General features: G+C 37.6%; 1 protein-coding gene across 9 annotated transcripts in view; it reads right to left on the bottom strand.

Annotated features, from left to right (window-relative positions):
* The window catches only part of MAST2 (microtubule associated serine/threonine kinase 2), a 207,083-nt gene that overhangs the window by 102,527 nt on the left and 89,548 nt on the right, over nucleotides 1-15,008 (bottom strand). For all 9 annotated transcript variants that reach the window (XM_086386186.1, XM_086386194.1, XM_086386187.1 and 6 more), the window contains one exon: nucleotides 13,120-13,151. In XM_086386186.1, coding sequence (XP_086242312.1) covers nucleotides 13,120-13,151 — 32 coding nt within the window. The remainder of the gene's footprint in view (nucleotides 1-13,119; nucleotides 13,152-15,008) is intronic.

Below are 15,008 nucleotides of genomic sequence, written 5' to 3'. Positions count from 1 at the left end.
ACTGCAAGGAGATCCAACCAGTCCATTCTGAAGGAGATCAGCCCTGGGATTTCTTTGGAAGGAATGATGCTAAAGCTGAAACTCCAGTACTTGGCCATCTCATGCGAAGACTTGACTCATTGGAAAAGACTCTGATGCTGGGAGGGTTAGGGGGCAGGAGGAGAAGGGGACAACAGAGGATGAGATGGCTGGATGGCATCACTGACTTGATGGACGTGAGTCTGAGTGAACTCCAGGAGTTGGTGATGGACAGGGAGGCCTGGCGTGCTGCGATTCACGGGGTCGCAAAGAGTCGGACGTGACTGAGCGACTGAACTGAACTGAAAGTGTGAATATGTTCCAGAATATGAAGCAGAACAAAATTGGGAAAGTGATTTTTGTTTGCTGTGCCTTATAAATACCATATCATGAATCTGAAAAGCTATGAATTGGTTAAAATTTTAGCGAAGTTTGCCCAGTTTTGATGGGCCAGTTTCCTTGGCTTACTGTTTATTGCTTTCACCTACCTTATTAAAGTTTATTCTTTTTTCCTGTGTAATGTGCCCAGATAGCAAATATTTTATATCTTAATAAAATAATTTCCTTCACTTTATGTTGACTTATTATGTCCTTATTTAAGAAAACAAACAAAATAAGGTTCCTCATGGAAAAGCTGAGGTTATTCAAAACTGTGTTACCTTTTATTTAGTTTGGCATTGATGAGTTTCATGGAAAAAGCTAACAAATCAGAAAAGATGCTCACCCTTCCCTAGTTTAAATTTATAGAGCTAAAATGCTATGAATATAAATATTCCAGAAACTGTATAATTATGGGGAGTTTCTAGAGATTTGTCAATGCCCTTTTATCCCATAACCTGGAGTCGGAAATGGCAACCCACTCCCACCCAGTATTCTTGCCTGGAAAACCCCATGGACAGAGAGAGAAGCCTGGTGGGCTACAGTCCATGGGGTCACAAACAGTCAGACACAACTGAGTGACTGAGCATGCATTTATCCCATAATGTATTCCTGTTTATGAGTCCTCACAGTGTTTTGCTAGATTTTAGGAAATAATAGTTTAGTTTTTTCAGTCTTAATTTCAGTTATCACTTAAAATGCTTACTTGGTAAAAGCCTTACTTTTAAAATCTAAATCTAGCTTCTTCTAGGCCAATGGAATTTTATAAATGTATACTGATAAATGTCTACCATTTATTGCAGTCTAAATCTTTTTACTTGATATCTATAGCTTAGTCCTGGCATGTTCTCTGTCAAAAGATTATTACATATTATATATCAATAATTTTTCCTCTGTAAAAGCTATGTTCATTCATATTTTATAAATCAGATGTAATATCCACTGTCTTCTTTGAAAAAACTATCCCGAGACATTTTGCTAAAATTTTTTTTCAGTTGATTTTATGATTCTTATTTTGTATGCTACAGAAACAACTTAATTCCCTTGTTAGCTGGATTGTTCTTGTTATAAACTCTCATCACACCATTCACATTTAAAAACTGTCAATAATAAACTGACCACAGCTGTCATTGACCAAGAGATTTTTTTTTAACTGATGCTAGAGTTCAAGACTTTACAATCAACTACAAGCCAAAGTCTGTGTTTTCAACAAAGAATTGTTTCAGAGTTCCTTGGAAAAGGACTGTACTGTAGTAGGTATTTCAAACTATTGACACTTCAAAGAACAGACTCTTTGGGAACAGGTTTCTGATGGCGTCACTTGTGGAAAACTTTCAGACCATCGCAGTGGACTGAGTCAGAATTTCCGTAACTCTTTTTAGTCAAGAAGCAGACTACTAATCTAAGATCTAGTGAAATGAAAATTAATTACACTAAGGCTGAATGACCTAATGAGGGATGACTGCAGTTTGTTTGGAATATTGTCTTAAGGCCTATTTTCTGGGTATATAAGGAAGCCTACTCTTTCTCCTTAATCTATCTAAATTCTTAATAATTTGCTTTTGTAAAAGGAAACATTTCTGAATTGTATCTGATTCTCACTGACTCCAATGAGATTTGAGAAAGTCTTACTAAATTTACTTACTGAATTCCCTTAAAACATAATTGTAAAAAATGGTTATGCAACTAAGAGTTTATCTGAAATGTCATATTTGAGAATGATACTTATTTAATCAGGTAAAACAGGCCACTTTTAAAGAACTATGGTTGAATTTTTGGACTCAATACATAAAAAATGCTATCAGGAAAATGGGCCTGGTTTTACAGGGTCCAGCAGGTCACTTCCTGGCAGACCTAAGACCCTTAAGACATTTTTAAGGACCTTGATAAAAAGAAGAATCCACCCAAATTCATAGGTATTACAGATGAAATCTGATAAAGAATTTCTTAAGCTTGGCTCTCTAGCCTCTAAATACAAATAGCAGCGGCTTTTAAATGTTCAATCTGAGACTCTTTATAAAATTCCCAGCAAAGCAAATTTAAGAAGGCCAAACAGGAAATTAACATTATTGCTATCCCTGTATAAAAAACTAGGCCATATTTAATGAAACCAACCTTGTTTTATGATCAGGAATAGTATTTGAGACTGATTTAATCAAGAGTGAGAGAAAGACAGAAAACTTGGTGTAAGTAAAGAAAAAAATAGTAATAATCTTCAGATTGAAAACTATGCATTGTTTAGAGATTAAATTATTTGATTCTAGCCTTTTATTGCCTTTGTGCTATTTTACAACTCTCTAAATTACAGATAACTGACAGCAATACAAAATAGTTCCTTTCTATAGAAATGCAAATAAGCTCTGTATAGTATACGTTCTACTGACTTCCTTTCTCCCCACAGAAGTATCCAGGTTTGTAACCACTTATAAATTTATTTCAATATTTCTTTTCTACATACAAATTTGTCCTTTTTTCACTTCTCTTCTAAAGTGGCCACAACATGTGCCTGGTATTCATTATTAATAATAATAATGTTAAATAGTAATAAAATATTTAACACCTTAAAAAAACAATAGTTTCACACTTTTTTGTAATTTGTTATTATGAAACTATATTTCTCAAGATAGAAGGATAGAACATGTTTTATTTTACAGTTTATTAGCTTTACTTAACGGAGAAGGCAATAGCACCCCACTCCAGTACTCTTGCCTGGAAAATCCCATGGATGGAGGAGCCTGGTAGGCTGCAGTCCATGGGGTCGCTAAGAGTCAGACACGACTGAGCGACTTCACTTTCACTTTTCACTTTCATGCATTAGAGAAGGAAATGGCAACCCACTCTAGTGTTCTTGCCTGGAGAATCCCAGGGACTGGGGAGCCTGGTGGGCTGCCATCTATGGAGTCGCACAGAGTTGGACACGACTAAAGTGACTTAGCAGCTTAGCAGCAGCTTTACTTAAAACTCTTTTACATTTCTATCTCCATTTATATTCTTGTCCTAGGTCACATAAATGTGATCTTGACTTCATGGAGCTTACCATCTGCTATGATCTGAATTGTGTCCCCCACCCAAAATTCCTATTTTGAAGCTCTAATTCCCCAATGACTGATTGTATTTGGAGACAGGATCTTCAGGAGGTAATCACAGTTAAATGAGTTCATAAGAGTGGCGGGGGCGGGGAGGGGCCTAATCTAATAGGCCTGGAGATCTTATAAGAAGAGGAAGAACTAGATCCTTGATCTTTCCCTTTCTCTACACTCCCCACCCTTATACACATACACACATAGAGGAAAGGCCACGTGAGGATACAGTGAGAACAGTAAGAAAATGGCTTTTTATCAGCAAGCCAGGAAGACAGTTCTCTTTAGAAACCAACCAGGCCGGCACTGTGATCCTGGACATCTATCTTCCAAACTATGAGAAAATAAATTTCTGTTGTTTAAGCCCTCAGCCTATGGTATTTTGTTATGGCAACCCAACCAGAATAATAGACAATCCATTGAGAGATGAAAGACAAATAATCCTTCATCTACAATTTTTATGAGAACTATGAAGGAAAAGTAGAGGGTTTAATCAAAGTACATCATGGAAAACCCAACTTAGCCTAGGGACAGCAAGGTATGGATGAGATCAGAAAAGCCTTTCATAAGGAAGTGAGATGTAAGCTGAGACTAAGCAGGAGGTATAGATAAAGAAAAGATCATTCCAGGTACAGAGAACACGCTGTGCAAAATACAGAGATAAAATAGGAACCAGATTGCACAGACAGTTTCATGGGCCATGTCAAGAGTTTCAGATGTGATCCTAAGACTATTACTCCTAAGAGTAATACAAATACACACTAAATGAATTTAAATAAACATCAAATAATCAAATCTGTACTTTAAAAAGCTTCTTCTGGCTATTTTATGATGGGTGCGTGTACTGGAGGGTAAGCAATGCTAGACAAAGACAAGTTAGAAGTTATAGGAGTAGCAGAGCCAACAGATTACAACAGCTTGGACTATATAGGCATACAAGTGCTTGTAGAAAGGAGAGGGAATTGGCACTATTTAGAGGTATAGCACAATATCAAGGAGCTGGAATGAGGCAGAGAAAGGTAACAAGGATAACCAAGTTTTCGATCTTGAGGAAGTGGTACCATTTAGTAAGCTAGAAAATAAGAGAGGAGTAGGTTTCTGAGAAAGACAATGCCCTCAGTTTTATAAATGCTAATACTGAGCTGACTTTGAGATATTCAAATACATTAAAGTAGTTGCAAGGTCAAGAGATATAAATGTGCAAATGATCAGAATGACAACTACTTTCAACATAACAGTAACATACAGGTTCTCACAAATTTTCCATTTTCAGGTCTTGTGTCTACACACTTATGGCTCATTGACAAACCATGTTCATTTTTTAACAACAAAATAGTTCCTGCTGGGAAATTAGTAGTAACTATTGCTCCATTCCTTCCAATCTCTGTCAATCCCTGCCTTCCCACTGGGAGGTAGAGAACCTATGTAAGACCATTTTCTGTATAAGCCCAATTTTAAAAAATAGACTATTAAATGTAACACAAAGCTATCACTCTGGCCTTCAAAGTTCTTACAGGTATCAAAATTTCCTGACTTGCAAAGTCCACAGAGAAACTAAAGCCTTATATTAGGCACTATTGACACACACAAAGGATTTACAATGTGTAGCAGGTGGTACCTCTTTTTAGCACATTCTCCTGAAGCATTCATCTAGACAAATACCATCAAGTTGCATCAGAGTGGGAAAGTACATGATACTGTTTCACATGTCACTTTCACAGGGCTAAAGTTTGATACATCCAATCCTTGAGCCCCAGGAAGTCTTCCCTGCTCACTGACTACCATTGCAGACACATGGCATTTACTTTTGATAGCTTATGGTGAACGATGTCGGATTCGGAATCTCTGAAGAAGATTTAGCTTCAGGACCAGGGACCAGGCTTGATCACTCAAGAGCTTTTGTGTAGCGGAGTTCTTTAAAGCATAAAAAGGGACAGAGAAAGCTTCTGACATAATCGGAGTTTTATTAAAGCATAAAAAGGGACAGAGAAAGCTTCTGACATAATCATCAGAAGGAGGACAGAGTGTGCCCCCCTCGCTAGTCTTAGCAAGAGAGCTATATACTTTTTCAATTGGTTATTACAGTAAATCAAAAGAATGTCTCAAGGTTGTAAAGGTCTTACCAGATCCACTCCCACAATATACATTTTAAGATAGCAGGATTAGAACTAACAATAGAAAAAAAGGAAAGATTTACCCATCTGAACGCAGAGTTCCAAAGAATAGCAAGGTTCTTCCTTTTCTCCTTTGCCTTTCACTTCTCTTTTTTCTCAGCTATTTGTAAGGCCTCCTTGGACAACCATTTTGTCTTTTTGCATTTCTTTTTCTTGGGGATGGTCATTACTTGATGGTCACTTTTCTTGATCACTGCTTCCTATACAATGTCTCAAACCTCTTTTCATAGTTCTTCAGGCACTCGGTCTGTCAGATCTAATCCCTTGAATCTACTTGTCACTTTCAAAAGTTCCAAAGAATAACAAGGATTAAAAAAAAACCCTCACTGTCAATACAAAGAAAGAGAGGAAAACAACAGAATGGGAAAGACTAGAAATCCCTTCAAGAAAATTAGAGATACCAAGGGAACATTTCATACTAAGATGGGCACGATAAAGGACAGAAATAGTATGGACCTAACAGAAGCAGAAGATATTAAGAAGTTGCAAGAATACACAGAAAACTATCCAAAAAGATCTTCACGATCCAGATAACCACGATGGTGTGATCACTCTCCTAGAGCTAGATATCCTGGAATGCGAAGTCAAGTGGGCCTTAGGAAGCATCACTATGAACAAAGCTAGTGGAGGTAATGGAACTCCAGTTGAGTTATTTCAAATCCTAAAAGATGATGCTGTGAAAGTGCTGCACTCAATATGCCAGCAATTTTGGAAAACACAGCAGTGGCCACAGGACTGGAAAAGGTCAGTTTTCATTCCAGTCCCAAAGAAAGGCAATGCCAAAGAATGTTCAAACCACCACACAATTGCACTCTAGCTTGGTCCTTGGAAGAAAAGCTATGACAAACCTATAGACATTACTTTGCCAACAAAGGTCTGTCTAGTCAAAGCTATGGTTTTTCCAGTAGTCACGTATGGATGTGAGAGGTGGACTATAAAGAAAGCTGAGAGCCAAAGAACTGATCCTTTTGAACTGTGGTGTTGGAGAAGACTCTTGAGAGTCCCTTGGATTGCAAGGAGATCCAACCAGTCCATCCTAAAAGAAATCAGTCCTGAATATTCATTGGAATGACATGCTTAAGCTGAAATTCCAATACTTCAGCCACCTGATGAGAAGAACTGGCTGGAAAAGACCCTGATGCTGGGAAAGATAGAAGGGAGGAGGAGAAGGGGATGACAGAGGATGAGATGGTTGGACAGCATCACCAACTTGGTGGACATGAGTTTGAGCAAGCTCTGGGAGTTGGTGATGGACAGGGAAGCCTGGTGTGCGGCAGTCCATGGGGTCCCAAAGAGTCGGACACAACTGAGTGACTGAATTGAACTGAATTGAACAGAGTTTAAGAGAAAACATGTCCTTGAGCAAGATGAGTTGTTTTGTTGTGCAATCATCAGCTCTGGGCTTAAAGAAAAAACGTTGTCCTTTTCTCCTCCTTGAGAACTTCAGAACCCTATCTCTTTCTCAAGAGCCCCAGACTCCTTTCTCCTCCTCAGAGACCGAAGACTTCTTATCAACCTACCTAAGAATTGACTCTCCCACTTTCATCCAATATCTGATGTCCTAGTCCACTGATCAAATGAGCAAGTCAACACTGCAAAGGTAACTATCCTCAAGGACTCAAGTTTAATAAAGGCTACCAAGAGCCACACACACACTATGACAGGTGCTGTAGCTACCTTTTCGCTCCTACAGTTTGTTCTTTATCTCTACTGACTGCTCACAGCCTCAAAGAAATAAAAACGTTTCAAGAAATAAAAGGACAATTACCTTGAGTTGTATTATGTATTAGAAAAGCTTAACTTTCTGAGTAACTAAAGACTAGAACACCACTGACACTGAGCTCCTAAGAATAGGGCCTAGATATTGGTGCTGATTCACAAACAAAAAAAATCCTATTTGATAGGCACTGCTAAGAGGGGGTTCTGCCACAGACCCAGACAAGGGAAGTCATTCAGAGCTGTTTCAACTGAGAAAAAAGCAAAACACAATATTCCTATGGCTTGGGTAAACAAATAGAAATCACTTTAGAACTTCGTTTTCTTTCAATCATTTCCCCACAGATATGTACACTATCAACAAAGTTATCAGCTCTTCTATGTCTGATATTCTAGACTACATTTTTTTAATGCAATTAAAAATATTAATAATACACCAATGGGTTTAAATATGAAGTAGTTTTCTAAAATGAAAACAATTTTACTTCAGGAAGCTACAGCTAAGATAAATGATATAAGCCAGGCCAAAAGAACTTTCATAACCACCTTGTCCCAACAAAGTCTGTATCATTGCAAGCCTGGATGTTCTCATTCCCCATCTTGGGATTTAGCTGCTCTCTTCCCAATGTGACCAAAACCAACCATGAATAGCCTGTCACTTTTCTAAAGCACCCTACTGCTCGTTTAACTTGGTTTAGGATCTTACTAATTTGTTTTTCTAAAGAATTTACAGTTTTTAACAGGTAATTATAGCCTGCTAATAATAAAAACAGTAACAAACAACAACCACTTTTTCAAAGTCTACTAATTAAACAGGCATTGCAGTAAACACTTTAACAATAACAAATAGTTGAGTGCTAAATTGAAGGTTCTATGCCATACATTTTATATGTATAATCTTTTACAAATAAAATGAGGTATTTGAGGCTGCTGGGGACAAATTGTCAACATCCCTGTCTAAGGCCAGTACTTCCACATGTACTTAGATGGCCTCCATTTTTGCTTAATTAAGAATATTCCAGCAGTTGTTCTCTCCACTCCTGCATCAACATCTCCTTGGTTACTGGATAATTTCACTGACATACAAACAAGATATATCTCCTATTTATACTTTGAAAAGAGAGAAAAATGCTCAATGCCATTACCTTTCCAGGTATCGCCTACTTTCTAAAATCCTCTTTTCAACAAATCACTTTGAAATAATAGTATGAAGGAATGATGCTAAAGCTGAAACTCCAGTATTTTGGCCACCTTATGCGAAGAGCTGACTCATTGGAAAAGACTCTGATGCTGGGAGGGCTTGGGGGCAGGAGGAGAAGGGGACGACAGAGGATGAGATGGCTGGATGGCATCACTGACTCGATGGACGTGAGTCTCAGTGAACTCTGGGAGTTGGTGATGGACAGGGAGGCCTGGCATGCTGCGATTCATGGAGTGGCAGAATCGGACACAACTGAGCGACTGAACTGAACTGAACCTCCTCCCCAAAATATCAGAAGAGAAATAAGAATAATTAAATGAAACTCTGTATGTGCTTCACTTACCTTTAACAACTGTTAACATATTGCTTCATTGCTTTTTTTCCTCTATTCTCTTTTCCTCTTATTCACTCCCTCTCTTGCTCTAACACATACACACACACACTTTGTGTTAATTAACTGAATCATTTGAAAATTAGCTATAAACATCATAATAATTCCTCTCTCAAATACTTCCACAATTAATGTCCTTGCTGTAAGAACAAGGAACAACCACAAGATTGTCACACTAACAAAGTTTAACATTGGCACCTTTTCATCAAAAGAAAAGTCCACATTCAAATTTCCTTAATTGTTCCAATAATATCCTTCAACTATTTTAAAAAATCCAGGATCCAACCAAAAATCAATCAAGAACTACATTTATTCACCAGGCCTCTTTTCTCCAACAATCTAGAACATATTCTTAGTGTTTGTGGTCTTTTACAACTTCAACATTTTTGAAGAGTTCAGGCCAGCAGTTTTACAGATTATCACCTCAATTTGAGCTTTTCTGATTGCTTCCTCACACATTAGATTGAAATTAGACATTTTTTTAAGTACAAATAGTACAGAGGTAATATTGTCTCCTATTCGGTCTTGAATCCATTCAAATCAAGCTTTGGACCCACCTCTGATCAATGTCATTTGCCAAGGTGACCAATTGGGTCTTCCCTATTACTAAACTCAAAAATCAATTCTTAGTTGTCATTTTACATAGCCTTGACACTTTCTTCTGGCTTTGGAAACACCACTCTCTCTTGGTTTTATTGCAACCTCACTTGGATGTCCTTTCTCAGGCTTCTTAACTGACATATTCTTGTCTCCTAATAAGTAAATGCTGAAGAGGCCCAGGGCTCAGTCCTTAGATCTCTTTTATGACTAGATTCACTAACTCAACAGGTCAGTGCTTCTCAAACTAGCTGTGATGAAGGACCAAGTGAAATTTCCATCCATTTATAAATCATCACACAACACAACAAATATAAAACAACAGAAAAATGATCAAATGCTTGAAGGTCACAACAATGTCAAATTGTTTAAACTTCTGTACTAAAGCAGTTCATTGATCATCACCTGTCAGTTGACTACACTTAAGTAGCAGTTCAGTAGTTTATCTCATTCAATCCCATAACTTAAATCATCATCTATTAATATATGCTTTCAATCCCTAACTGTATAATTCCAGATCATATCTCATCCTTGATCCCCAGGATTCACATATGCAATCTCTTTACCAACACTCTTTCTTGAATGTCAAGCAAGCACCAAAGCTGCGATTCCTCCAAAAATCGCCATCCTGCCCATCCCAAGAGCAACAATAACAACAAAAAATCCCTGCTCCACTCACAATATTCTCGATTTTGTAAAGTAAATGGCAACAATATGCATCTACCTACTCAGCCTTAAAACCTCACCATCAACCTCAATCTCTCTCTCTTTCTCATATACCAAAATTAACTATCAGCGAATATTGACAGTTCTCCTTTTATACATCCAGAATCCATTCACTTCTCACCATCTAAGCTGCTACCACCCTGGCTAAGTAGTCATCATCTTGACTGAATTTTGTAATGGTATCCTCACTTACTTTCCAGCTTTCACTCCTGTTCTCCCTACAGTCTGAGAAACCAGTGACCTTGTTAAAACCTAAGACAACTACTCAATAACGGTGCTGGGACAACAGCTATGGACATTCAAAGGACTGAAATCAGACCCTTACCAATACCACATATAAAAAGTAAGGTACCCTTACTTTCCTGATTTCTCTATTGAAGATGCTAAGTCATCTTCTGCCATCTACTGCACACACTATACAAAGACGTGCCCAGCTCTCTGCAGAAGAGGTACCATGGAGCTACCATTATCTGGGAAGATGACTAAGCACAGAGTTCAGATAAAGCAGTCATTTCATTTACAAGTGAAGAATTTCAAGCCTAGAAATGATAGTTCCTGTTAAAACCATATATAACTTGTTAGTGGCAAAGTATAGATTAGCATCCATGTTTCTAAGATTCCTTCCAGAGTAAAATTCTTTATACTCCTCTAATACTAATGATTTTTTTAATTAAATTATTGTTCTGGTTAACTTAACTCTAAGTTCCCAAAATAGAGAAATGTATCTAATTGAAGCTTATAACCTCAGAACTTAAGAGCAGTGCCCAACAAACAGCAGGTATTAGTATGAATTTATTGAATGAACCACTGTTTAAATGTGAGTTAGTGTATTAAAAAGTATTTCTGGATAATTTCCATGGCGATCTAATGGTTAGGACTCAGTACTTTCTCTGTCAGAGCCCGAGTTCAATCTCTGGTCAGGGAACTAAGATCCTACAAGACAATCGGCATGGCAATACTTAAAGGTAATTAGGAGAAGGAAATGGCAACCCACTCCAGGATGCTTGCCTGGAGAATCCCAGGGACGGGAGCCTGGTGGGCCACAGTCTATGTGGTCGCACAGAGTTGGACACAACTGACGTGACTTAGCAGCAGCAGCAGTATAAGCCTAACTTTAGATACCACTAAAATAACCAAGAAATGTCTCTAAAGCTAAATTGATCTAAAATTTCCTCCAGTTTCAAACAAAAATCACTTTCACAGGATATGCTTCCTTCTCTGCAAACTATTCATTAGAGGTATACATTCCTGAAAGAAGTGACTCATTTCACCTAACCTGAAGCAAAGGCAAAGCTCAGAGAACTTCCAAAAAAAGGAACCTAAAGAATAAAAAAATGCCGGAAATAATAGGAAAGTCACCAAGTACAAGTATTTGCTGAATGTGATGCTGAAAAGTCACTCTCTTTCAATTATATATACCCACTCAGTGCATCATTAAGTGGGTCCGTTAAGAGTCCTGGCAGCACTCCTGCCCAGTTTTTAGAAGACTCAGCACACCTGAGAACCTAGAACTGAGATTCACTGCTAGAAATACAGACAGAAAGGTGACTCTTAAATAATAAAATATATCCAAATTTAAAGTAACATACACTTAAACTAAAACTAAAAAATGAAGCACTATCACACATATTGTCTTTCTAATAACTATTAAAAAAGAAGAAAAACAGGTATCAAAATGTTCATTCTATAGATAAAGCAACCGAGATGAAGCGATTCCTCTACAGTACAAAGTTAATTAAGTGACATAGCCAAGACTGACCCCTAGGAGTTTTCTGACTCATAAGTCTCTTTATATCAAATAACAGTGAGCTTTCATAAAGTAGCCAAAAGGACTTTGTAAGAATCTCAGAGGATAATTTAATCATTAGAGCATTTTTACTAAGCAAAATCCCAGAAAGACAGTAACAGAAAAACCATGTGTTTCACACATTTTTAAATGCATACGATGTATAAAGTATACTTAATAAATATATATGAATACTGTTGTGTCCTCCTCCATAATTATGCCTCATGTATTTCTGTAAGGAAAAATTTCAAAGCCATTGTTTTAACATAGCCCTATTTCCTTACTGTTTCTCAAATTTGGTTTCTCAGCAAAATCACGGTGGGTGTGGGTGCAGGGGCGAAAAAATATAGGCTCTTGGGCCTCAACATGGAGATTTTAATTTAAATAACTTCAGAATCGGCATTCTAACTGCTTTTTATCATTTAAATGTTTGTTTTTAATCTGCATAATAAGCATTCTAAATGATCGATTAGCCAAATTTGCAGTACTACCTCCAAAAGAATTCTTGAGGGAAAAAGCAGGCCAAGAAAATATTAGAAATTAAAATCCTGGGACAAGGATCATTAATGAATTTCCCTGGGCCCTGAAGCCAGAATGGAACAAACAGGTAAACAACAGCCCTATTCCAACCGTGATCCCAAACTTAGCCTTTGTTTGCCTCAACTTGTTGACCTCTCCCTAGTACCATTTATGGGACAGATGCAGATGTTAAGAGCTTCAATTTTAACATTCGCAAAAAGCATGACTACTAAACTCAGTAAACTCCAGAACACAAGCATAAGACTGTGATGGGTATTTAATTGGCGGCTTCCCCTCAAATGTTAGACAAAAATTGACATAAAGGAGAGGATTTGAGGTAGGGAGTGATGAGGGAGAGTGGAAGAGCTGACCTAGTGAGAGAAGTTGGCTGGTCCACTGGTTTCACTGGCCCAGAAAAGAGTCCACAGAAAAATATACTCATGAATAAGAGTTCTCTGAGTGATACTGAAAACAGTCCCTAGGAGGGATTCCCAACCAGGAGATCATAATCGCAATCATAATCATCTACTTACAAGCTGCCTCTTCTTGGAAGGCTCAGCTCCTTCTGAAAAACAAAACACAAACACAACTTAGAGAGAAAGAAGAACCTATCTCAGTCCTAAAAGTCTGTGCTCTATGTCCTAGAAGATTTATAGCATCATTTTAATAATGGCAAAAACTCACTAGCTCTAAAAAATAACATTTTCCTTTGTCTCTTAAATTTTAGTGAAATAATAAAATTTAAGCAGTCTGGCTAACTATCATCTCCTCATTCTTCCTTGCTGAAGATGTTTCACAGAACACCTGCAGCACTTTCACCACTAGATGGAACCAACAGGCCAGTGTAGGTTTCAGGTACTCACTGGGCCAGCCATCAACTGCTGATAGATTGTGAAGGATTTGTGTTAGTACTGGGTATGAGAGGAATGAAATGGAAGGTTTTTTTAATTATAAAATATTTTAAACAAATAAATTATAGAAAATACTACAATAGAGATTGATGATACACACCGCTGGCATGAGAAATAACCCCTACAATAGAAGTTGGGCCGCTGTGACATGCTTTCCAAATTTATCAAGTCCCACCTCCCACTAGTCCCACTTAACAACTATCTTAATTTTTTGTTTATCTTTTCCATATATGTCTTTTTTATTATCTATATCCTTAAATAATTACTAGCATTGTTTTATATATTTTTAAATTATATACTTACAACACTGCATATATTCATCAGCTCACATCAATCTACACTATAATTAGGAGACTCACCCATGTGAATATATTTCACTTTAGTTCACATAGCTATAGTACAGTGGTCCAATCCATAAATTTTTATATTTATTTATTGATTCTCCAGTAAATGGAAACTTAATTTTCTTTCCATGTTTTTCTTCTCCAAAAAGAAAATGCTCCTATAAACATACTATACTTGTTTTGTCATCCACATGTATAAAAGTTTCTTGGTAGTATACACTTAGCTGTGGCATGAACTGAGTCAGAAATTGTTCCCAAAATGATGATACCAATTTACCTTCCCCTCCAATCCAAATGTTCAAGCTGGATTTAGAAAAGGCAGAGGAACCAGAGATCAAATGGCCAACATCCGCCAGATCATCAAAAAAGCAACAGAGTTCCAGAAAAACATCTTTTGCTTTATTGACTATGACAAAGCCTTGGACTGTGTGGATCACAACAATCTGTGGAAAATTCTTAAAGAGATGGGAATACCAGACCACCTTACCTGCCTCCTGTGATATCTGTATGCAGATCAAGAAACAACAGTTAAAACTGGACATGGAACAACAGACTGGTTCCAAACTGGGAAAGGAGTATGTCAAGGCTGTACATTGTCACCCTGCTTATTTAACTTACATGCAGAGTACATCATGAGGAACGCTGGGCTGGATTAAGCACAAGCTGGAATCAAGACTGTCTGAAGAAATATCAATAACCTCAGATATGGAGATGACACCACCCTTATGACAGAAAGCAAAGAACTAAAGAGCCTCTTGATGAAAGTGAAAGAGGAAAGTGAAAAAGTTGGCCTAAAACTCAACATTCAGAAAACTAAGATCATGGCATCTGGTCCCATCACTTCATGGCAAAGGGATGGGGAAACAATGGAAACAGTGACAGACTTATTTTGGGGGGCTCTAAAATCACGGCAGATGGTGACTGCAGCCATGAAATTAAAAGATGCTTGCTCCTTGGAAGAAAAGCTCTGACCAACCTAGACAGCATATTAAAAAGCAGAGACATTACTTTACCAACAAAGGTCCATCTAGTCAAACCTATGGTTTTTCCAGTGGTCATGTATGGATTTGAGAGTTGGACTATAAAGAAAACTGAGCACCGAAGAAATGATGCTTTTGAACTGTGGTGTTGCAGAAAACTCTTGAGAGTCCCTTGGACTGCAAGGAG

This window comes from Bos grunniens, chromosome 3 (assembly GCF_055505025.1).
Source record: "Bos grunniens cultivar Pamir isolate PY7600 chromosome 3, Bosgru_T2T1.0, whole genome shotgun sequence".
Classification (NCBI taxonomy): Eukaryota; Metazoa; Chordata; class Mammalia; order Artiodactyla; family Bovidae; genus Bos; species Bos grunniens.
The sequence above is the reverse complement of the archived record's forward strand: the minus strand, read 5'-3'. Positions and strand labels throughout refer to the sequence as shown.